The sequence below is a fragment of the Oryzias melastigma genome, linkage group LG9 (genome assembly GCF_002922805.2).
Source record: "Oryzias melastigma strain HK-1 linkage group LG9, ASM292280v2, whole genome shotgun sequence".
Taxonomy (NCBI): Eukaryota; Metazoa; Chordata; class Actinopteri; order Beloniformes; family Adrianichthyidae; genus Oryzias; species Oryzias melastigma.
The window spans coordinates 16,777,013-16,786,274 of record NC_050520.1 but is presented as its reverse complement, the minus strand read 5'-3'; the positions used below and the strand labels follow the sequence as shown (position 1 = coordinate 16,786,274).

Genomic DNA, 9,262 nt, shown 5'->3' with positions numbered 1-9,262 from the left:
CAAAAACATATATATTTTTTTAAATCCCCTATTATTATCTATATGTTGTTTTATATTATTATATATTATTTTAATATATGCCGTGATAATATAAGGGCTGGAAATTAACTAATTAATCACAAACCTGGAAAAAATTAATTGCAATAATTTTTTTTTTAGCTACAGTATTTATTATCTGCAAATTATCACAATATCAAAACTTAGCATTTGGAGCGTTTATTTTAACCCTTCTGAACCTCTTCTACTAGAAACCAGAGTTCCTCTTCTAAGATCTCTGCTCTCCATCTGACTTTAGTTAATAAATATTGATGCGTTAATCCTGTGTGGATTAATCGTGTGCGTTAACGCGTTAACGGTCCCAGCCCTCAGTAACACATTGTTATTGATGACCATCATTAGTTGGAGTTTTTGCGGTTTCTCCGGCTGAACTCCGGCGGCGTACCCGTCCTGTAGGCCAGCAGCCGGGCCTGGATGATGCAGTGGCGGGCCACCTGCTGAGGTACCTCCTCATGCGGACCTGATGACGTCCCCGGGTGTTCTCTGGTAAAAAACAGACGGTTACCAGAAGAAAGGCCCAACCCTCCAGGTGTTCAGCGTCTCCAACCTGTGGAAGCCGTGGTGGTGCTGCGGGACGCCGGCGGCCACGGCGGCCAGAACCTCCACCAGCTCCCTCATGTTGTGCCTCAGGTTGGAGAAGTACGGCTCGGCGCAGAAGTTCTCCAGGCCCATTTGGATCAGGATCTCCTTGTGCTGCTGGGCTGTACAAACCAGGAACCTTCTGGAGAAATCCCTCAAGTATCTGACGCGTTCTCTGAGGAAGAGCAGAACTACTTCAAGAACCGTCCTTCCTCAGACGCTCTTCAGACTGTGGATCGGACCTGTTGAAGTCTTCAGCGTCCTCGCTCCTCCTCTCCCTGAAGTCACAATCTCTGGACGTCTCGTTGACGAACTGCAGCAGGTCGGGGGTCGGCGGCTGCAGCAGCACGCAGACGTGAGGCCGGCTGTTGGACTTCAGCTTGTCCGTTGCCACGGCGTCCAGCGCAGCTTCCTCTGTGGCGGGGCGCGGAGCAGACTCCAGCATGCTGATCTCAGGGTCCCCGGGCCAGAAGGAGATCTGACTGACTCCAGCTGGAAGGGAGGGAAAGCCTTAGAGGGTCAGGTCAGAAGAGCGGACAGAAACTTTCAAAATAAAAGCGTTTCAGTTGAAAAAATAAATACTCAGATAATTATCTACAGAGTTTCTGCTAAACTTTACAGGACAAAAGAAATCTTTAAAACTGACAGAATTAAAATATAACATAAACTACAACTTGTTTTTAATAAAAAACATCACTAATCATGTTATAGTGATCTCTTTATAGCTAATAATAGATGAGCTTGTCAGATTTTTTTCCTCTTAAATGTTAATAATGTTCTGTAAATGCTGTTTATCACTCGCAGGATTTCTGTTTTTAAGAAATTTTAATTTTGCTGTTTGTATTTTTTATTTTATTTTGAAAATAAAATGAAAACTAAAAATAAGTATATAAAATAAGTAAATAAATAAAACTTTAAACTACATTTCAAGGTTTCAAAATAAACCCAACTAGCATTAAATAAAAAAAGCTGAATATTTATTATTGATCAACTTGATTAAAAAAAAAAAAATTACAGGAAAAAAACCCAGGTAACACTTTAGAATAAGAATCCTTAGCAAGATTTATTGACACATTAACAAACATTATTAATGTGTTTATAGGGTGTTAGTATGACATTTATTAGACGAGTGATGTATATTAACATACCTAATAAGATTCATTAGCATCTAATGTGAGACAATTATCTACAAAGGTTATATTAATAAACTCATTCTATTCTGTATAAACTATCTTTGTCAACATTATATTGAGTGTCTTCCAGCATGTAATCTAACTACCAAAACTCAAAGAAGACTTTTGAGTTTTGGTCCATCAAATGCTCAAACCCAAGTCCACTTTTTAGCACTTATTAGTTAGCCTGAAACTTGATCGTTTTCTCGTTATATCGAGCTATATTCTCAATTTCTAGAAAAAATGAACTTTGTTTTCTCGCTATAACGAGTTAATATCTCATTTTCTAGAGAATACGTAGTTTGTTATCTCTTTGACAAGTTAAAATCTCGTTTTCTCGTTCTAACAAGTTAATCTACTTTTCTAGAGAGTACAAAGTTTATCTCGTTATAACGAGTTAATATCTCATTTTCCTGAGAAAACGAGATAGCTCATTTTTTCGAGAGAACAAACTTCGTTTTCTCATTACAGCAAGTTAATATCTCGTTTTCAAACTTTGATTTCTTGTTAAAATGAGATATTACTTTGTTTTCTAAAGAAAAAAACTTTGGTTTCTTGTTATAACAAGTTAATAACACGTTATTAAACTAACTTTGTTTTTTTTTTTTGTTCTAGGAAGTTATTATCTCGCTTTCTCAAGAAAATAAACTTTGTTTTCTTGTTACAACAAGTTATTATCACAATTTCTCAAATAAAAGGAACTTCGTTTTCTCATTATAATTAATTATTATGTTTTCGTTTATGGTCACAAATTCTCTGATGATATTTTTAGGCTGCATTAAATGGAACATCCTTCACAATAATACTGAGAAAATATTGGTCAGAGATTTGTTAAAGCGCTGTTCTATCCATTCATTATTACCTTCAAAATAAGAGACGTTCACCTGCATTCTGTAAATGGTAAATCTTCCCTCACCGTTGATGATCATCTTCAGACAGGTCGCACACGGTCGTCTGGAGAAGTACAGCTGACTGTCAGCCAGACGGACCCCGTGCTGGAGGACGGCCGCTTGTCCCGCGTGAAGCTCAGGACCGGAGCAGTGGAGGCCCACCACTTTACCTTCTCGGACCACCACCAGACCCATCCCACGGATCTGGAAGGGAGCCGACGCCGCCATTCACTCAGCAGTTATTCCACTTTTTAGAGACGCTTGTCCCCACACTGACCTGGCGGCTGTCCTCTTCTTCCTCCTCCTCTTCCTCACGAGGAAACATCTCCATCCACAGACTCAGCAAAGTGAAGAGGTTAACTTTGGACAACCTGGGGCCATGACCTGAGCAAGGATTGAAACCAAACACTCAACTCAAATGTTCTTCTTTACCTATAAAATAGTTTTGGCCTAAAATGTTCTGAAAAAAATCATTTCATCAGCTCCAGGATGAAGAAAAAGCTTCAAAATAAAAGTCCTTCATTGAAGCAGATGTCCTTAGGGGAGCAGATGTTTCAGCTTTCGGTTGTTACAAACTCATTCAGACATTCTGAAGCTGAAGTTCATAAGAAATGGGTCTGGGTCACAGATTCAGCTGGTCCTGAGAAGAACTCAGTTTAGGATTTCATCAGCAGTGTTGTCTAAACCACAGGATAAGAGACTTGATCCAGACGCAAAAAAAAAAATTAAAAAAAAAAGACACCCTGGATCATGTATGATCAATTTGACATTAATAAAAAAAAAAACCTCATTTTTAGACATTTTTAGACACTTACCACAAAATAAAAGAACGTCAGCTTCTCCAGGAACTTACTAGATATCCAAAACTTTTTAAAATTGACATTATTCAATTTTTTCCTCTCAAAATTCCAACTATTTCAGATTTGAGGCCATATTTATGTGGTCTCTATTAAAATAATAATAAAACGTTTATATACATTCAAGTTATCGCTGCTGATTATTGCATAAACTCCTAATAAATTACAGTAAACAACAGTGACGCTTCGGTTCGTCAAACATGAGCAGGTTTGAGACATTTCCAGGTAAAAGTGCGGCAGGACCGTCGCGCTTCTCTTCTCCATCTGGCTCACCTTGTATCCGGCAGTCGGTCTGGGTGCTCCCATCCTTCGTTTCCCGACACTGGCCGGGCCGGCTCGGTTCGTTTCGGTTCCGTTTCTCGCCCCCTTCCATTCAACCCCAAAGCTAACGTAGTGACAGCTATCCAAGCGGACACGGACGGAAAACTGAGACGAACAGACTCTGAGGGGAGGAATGCTGGGAAGTTTATCCACCGGGGCCAGGTTCCGGTGTTCATTCAAAATAAAAGCGTTTGTTAAAGAAAAAAAAATCAAATGGCTTTATAGTGTACATTTTAGACTAAAAACAGTACGCAATACACAAACAACCTAAAAATTACTGATAAAAAAATGAACTTATATTAATAACAGTATGTATTTAGTAAAATCGCGGATTTTCGTACTTTATTTTTGAAGATTCCTGGTAGTTCCGGTTCCCTCGCGGTGTTTGACACTTTTATTTCCGCAAATGCTCGCTGACGTCGATGAAGGGGCGGGGCCATCTCTGTCATCTCTTGAAATGATACTTAAGAGCAAAAAAATACATATTTAGCGTTTCAAAAGCATGTTAGAAAATGACGACCATGTGGTTTAAATATTTTTGTTTATTTTTAATTTCAGCAATTTCAAAGAAAAAGTTGGGAAACAAAAAAAAATACAACTGGTTTTAAAATATTCCAAATAAGATAAAAAAGCATAACAGTGTTTGAAAACAGTAACAATAAAGTGATATTTTTCCGTGTGAAGGAATGGATTGTACAATTAAAACCAATAAAAATGCATTTTTAACTTCTGAGAAAATGAAACTTAAACTGTTCCAGAAAAATAACAAGACTTCCAAAGAAATCATATGAAATGTGACTCAACCAGCAAAGCATCATGGGAATTGGAATTCCTAAGTGTGCTTTGAATTTGTGCCTCTTTAGGGCCAATCCCTTTTTATCAGCAGATGAAATAAAAATCGCAAACAACCGCAAAATTATTCAAGATAAAATATAAACATTATGTGACATTTTAAAAGTTTTACAGTTCTAAGGAAGCAGGTTTTTAAAGGACTTTTATCAAAGGTTTGTGCAACAGATTTTTACCAACTTCTCTAGTTTCTTTTATAAACCAAACTGTTTTTACAATATTTAACAAAAAATAGAGCAGAGGGAATATTATGGAGAGAAGATCCCTATAAGTATGGATGAACACAGATTCTGATCTTCTCAAACTAATTTGACTTCACTGCCAATCAAGAAATTTCAAACATTTATTATATTCTTTCCCCATAAACTCAGAGATGCAATAAATTAAGACTCACAGGAATGTAAATCAGATGGAACTTAAAACTGTTTCAGTTCACATAAAGACATAAATTAGATGCTTTCAGCTTCTAAACAGAGACTTAACTCCTGAGCACGGCTCTTCTGCATACATTTAGCAGTAAATTAAAAAGAAAACGGTAAAAAAACAACAAGAAAATCTTCATCTTGTAAATATAAACACAGAAGTTTGTAGTAAAAGTCCACAGGTTTTAACCAAAGTGCCAACAGGATGTCCTTCAGAGTAAATAAACAACCTGTTTTCCTGACGCGGTCATCAGAGTCTCTGAATAACCGTCTTTTTGGTGGCGTTCAGTTCTTGAAGGCGCCGCAGCGGCTGGCTCTGCTGACGAACTCTTTGAGCATGGCTCCATCGACGAGCCAGAAAGCCTCGGTCTGGGTCACCTCAGTGAGATGGTTCACACAGAACCGGAAGCAGAACTCTTCCAGGTCCTGGAAGAACAGAGGAAAACTGCAACTATTAGATTAACGACTCAGGCGGAGAGAATCCAGGATTTATTTTACAGAAATAAAGCGGCTAAAACCTCACACTAATATCTGTTAGGCTGCTGACTTCAAGGTGCAGTTCAATAATTGTACACAAGATGTCACTATAATGATTGAAATAAAGGAACTACAACATTCGTCAATGACCCGATGTCATCTTGTGCTCATTTCTAACTTGTATAATTTTGACAAAATATATTTTTATGGAGAGTAAAATATTGAAAGTTATTTAAGGTTTAAGTTGATTTATTCTGGAATAATATTCCTGAATTTTTATTATTCATATTTATGATAAAAAAGCTTTTTATAGTTTTAAAAATTTAAATTCTGCTAGCTTTTTGGACTATTTTGGTATTTACTAAGACTTTTTTGGCTGCGTGGGAGTTTTGCTAATACTTACATGCTAGCAGTTTTGGCTAATTAAGGCTTTTTTCCGTTTCTTAAGGTTATTTTGAAGCTTAGCTAATATTTCAGCTACATGCTAGCTGTTTTGGCTAAAGTAGGTGGGTTTGTTTTGTTTTGGAGTTAGGCTAATATTAACACACTAGCTGTTGCTTCTTTTCGTTTTTTAGGCTATTTTGAAGTCTAGCTAATATTTTAGCTACATGCTAGCTGTTTTGACTAATTTAAGATTTCTTTTGTTATTTTTAGTGCTTTAGGCAGTTTTGAGGTTTAGCTATTTTTCTCAGCTACATGCTAGCATTTTTGGCCAACCCAACTTTCCTTTTTTAGCTTTTTAGGCTAATTTGGCATTTAGCTAACTTTTTTTTTGGCTATCAATTTTAGCATTTTCAGCTATCAGCACTAGCAACTTCAGCTAATTCAGCTAACAGCATTCACATTAGTATTATCACAGATAATTCTATATATCTAGTTCATAATTATGTTAAAAAGTTACGATTTTAAAAATGTAGTTTTAGAGTGTTTAATAAATGTTTGTCCTTTTCTGCCCGTGACCTAAGGTGTGTTTTGGATTTTGGCCCCTTGTGCGCTGACTAAAGGGAAATACAGCCTCTGCGCTCAGGCTCGGTTTGTTACAATGTGAACAGAAGTGATCCAGAGCGGTTCTTTATGGATTATGAGCTGTCCCACACTGAAGGAAGCTTTGACGGACTAACCGCCATGCTTCAGTGTGGAGGGAGGGGCCTGTGACTGACCTCTGCATCGTATCGAATGGCTGCAGACAGAAGCATGAAGGCGTTTTCCACCGTGATTCCTCTCTTGATGATCTGCTGGCACAGGCGCTTCAGCCGGTTCTCGCAGTACGAGGTGGCCAGATCCAACAAGCCTGCAGAGAACAAAACACGTCCTGTAACGACGAAGAATTCCCCGCTCCACCGTTCAACTAAAGAAGCGTCCTGACCGATGGCGTCTTCAGCCGGAAGGTCCACAGCGTCGGTGTAGAGGAACTGCAGGAAGGATTTGTAGACGGGGTAGGAGAACTGGCCGATTTCAATCACGTCCTGCTGATCCTCTGTCCACTGAGAGCGGAACATGGAGCGGAAATGCTCGCACCTACACCAACACCAAAGACGTCCAAGCACACTTTGATTTTTAGATTCTTTTTTTAGCACACAACTCTTGAAAAGCTCCGTTTTTTCTGTCACTTATGGCCAATTTCTCGCTTACAATATGAGGTAATAAACTGTGGGGTGATATTTGTGCCTCCATATTGCAAGCAAAAGTCCCAGTTTTCGAATCAAAATTTTCAAAATTACAAAATGTTCAGAATGAAAATTCATCATTTTCAAATAAAAACATTTTATATCTGCTTTCCAAAATGTTTTTTGCTTTCAAAAATATTTTTGCGTTTCCAAATGTTTTTTTGTTTCCAAAAAATATTTTTGCGTTTTTAAATGTTCTTTTTTTTCTGTTGTTTTCAAGAAATATTTTAAAATTTGCAAACTTTTTAATTGCTTCAAAAATATTTTTGCATTTACAAACTTTTTTTGCTTTCAAAATATATTTTTCTGCTAACAAACTTCTTCTTGCTGACAACATTCTTTGTTTAATGTAATGTAACATTTGCAAAATGTTTTTGTCGTCAAAAATATTTTTGCATTTCCAAACTTTTTTTCTTGCCTTTAAAAATATTTTTGTTTCCAAACTTTTTTTTTGCGATTGGAAGTATTTTTTGAAAGCAAAAAAAAAGAAAAAAAATTCAGGGCAAATATATTAAATATTTTCATTTCCAAATTATGAATTTTAATTCTTAACACTTTACATTTTGTTTGCAATTTAGAAGATTTTGATTTTGAACTGTCACAATATTTTGGTACAAATATTACTCCATAATAAACCAAAACATGACAGAATCTTATTTAGATGAGTAGTTTAAAGAGTCACCAAACCATAAATCAACTTTTTTGGCTGATGACTTCAATAAATGGGGCTTTAAAAGTGCCGTCTGCTGGTTATTGCCAAATTTTTTGACAAATTAAAATAAACTTGTTAAATTCTTGAAAATATATTCAAAAAACTGTTTGTGTGCTGCCTCCTATAGGTTGAAACAAGGTATTATGATTGCATGTTGTGATTGGTCAACTGGTGTAAGGCCCTGAAGTTCGACGTCATCATGCTCTGAGGTCCAGTATAAAAGCCCAAAATTTAAAAAAGCTCCATTGTTAAAGGGTTAAAGAAGACAGTGTTCCAAAGCAAACAGCTCCATCCAAATCTACTCAAACATTTTGACTGATAACCTCGAGTGACCTGAAAGTCACCTGATCTTCAGCACCGCCTTGTGAACGTGGATGCATTTGCCCTCAACCATGAACTTCAAGTCGGCCGTTTCCGGACTGTCAAACTCCTTCCTCAGCGCCTCGGCGACCGTCATGAAGTCATCGTGCTCTAAGATAAAAACAAAAAAAAAAACAAATATTAAAGCCGCGAGTGACGCCCACCTTTGACCCAAGCTCTCTTGCTAAGCAGCCACTACGCACCCCTCCCCCCTTCTCTTTCTGTACTGTGAGAAATTGATTGAAAAAGCTCTTTTTTCAAAATGGCGGCTTTTGTGTTGGTTTTATCTCCATAGCAACCATTTTATGTTTTGTTGGCCTGAGGTCACCGCACAGATTGATGTTAGTTTCATAAGAATCGGCAAAAGTAAATTTGTGTATTTCCTTAGCAACAGAGGTTATTAGCTAACCACGGCCACATTCCTCATATGTTCATATTATAATTGTTAAAGCCTCAGCCTGGGGTCAACATATTACATTTTCATACCCATACATTGAAATATGTGCATGTATTAAGACTACGCCACTTTTACAAGCTCGCCACTTGCACGCCAATTAAAATCTACAATTTCTAATAACTTTATTTTCTTGCCAATTGCTTTCCAATTATTCCCAAGAAGCTTGGATTTTTTTTTTTTAATCCCTAGGAGTCATTTCATATCTAAGCGGGAGTAAAACTCTTTTTTTTGTAAATTCAAGATGGCGCTACTCCCCAAGGTCAAAGGTCAATGAAACTTTAGGGGTTGTTGTAGACTTAAGCTAGCGGCGAGTGTGTATGATTTCGTGAAAATCAGATTAACGAAAAGTTTAAATCATGCGTGAAAATCTCCAAATATTAGATATGGCCACTAAGCCGTAGGTCGTGGAGCCATCCCATAACGATTTCAAATCCGCCTTTGG

The 9,262-nt window shown here is 37.3% G+C and overlaps 2 protein-coding genes and 1 long non-coding RNA gene across 5 annotated transcripts in view; 1 reads left to right on the top strand and 2 right to left on the bottom strand.

Annotated features, from left to right (window-relative positions):
* cdadc1 (cytidine and dCMP deaminase domain containing 1) overlaps window positions 1-4,309 on the bottom strand; it is an 8,907-nt gene extending 4,598 nt beyond the window's left edge. Inside the window, exons 1-6 of the mRNA XM_036213521.1 lie at window positions 3,829-4,309; window positions 2,976-3,082; window positions 2,725-2,902; window positions 879-1,128; window positions 605-811; window positions 443-540 (exon numbers count right to left, since the gene is read on the bottom strand). Coding sequence (XP_036069414.1) covers window positions 443-540; window positions 605-811; window positions 879-1,128; window positions 2,725-2,902; window positions 2,976-3,082; window positions 3,829-3,928 — 940 coding nt within the window. The 5' untranslated portion in view covers window positions 3,929-4,309. The remainder of the gene's footprint in view (window positions 1-442; window positions 541-604; window positions 812-878; window positions 1,129-2,724; window positions 2,903-2,975; window positions 3,083-3,828) is intronic.
* Window positions 1,057-3,415, top strand: LOC118599142. Its single transcript, XR_004948434.1, has 2 exons — window positions 1,057-1,159; window positions 2,744-3,415. It is a non-coding gene; the product is annotated as an uncharacterized LOC118599142 (long non-coding RNA).
* A 94-nt stretch (window positions 4,310-4,403) lies between the features above and the next one.
* Window positions 4,404-9,262, bottom strand: part of rcbtb1 (regulator of chromosome condensation (RCC1) and BTB (POZ) domain containing protein 1) — a 15,934-nt gene continuing 11,075 nt past the window's right edge. For all 3 annotated transcript variants that reach the window (XM_024294214.2, XM_024294213.2, XM_036213520.1), the window contains exons 10-13: window positions 8,348-8,474; window positions 6,991-7,142; window positions 6,785-6,915; window positions 4,404-5,573 (exon numbers count right to left, since the gene is read on the bottom strand). In XM_024294214.2, coding sequence (XP_024149982.1) covers window positions 5,433-5,573; window positions 6,785-6,915; window positions 6,991-7,142; window positions 8,348-8,474 — 551 coding nt within the window. In that variant the 3' untranslated portion in view covers window positions 4,404-5,432. The remainder of the gene's footprint in view (window positions 5,574-6,784; window positions 6,916-6,990; window positions 7,143-8,347; window positions 8,475-9,262) is intronic.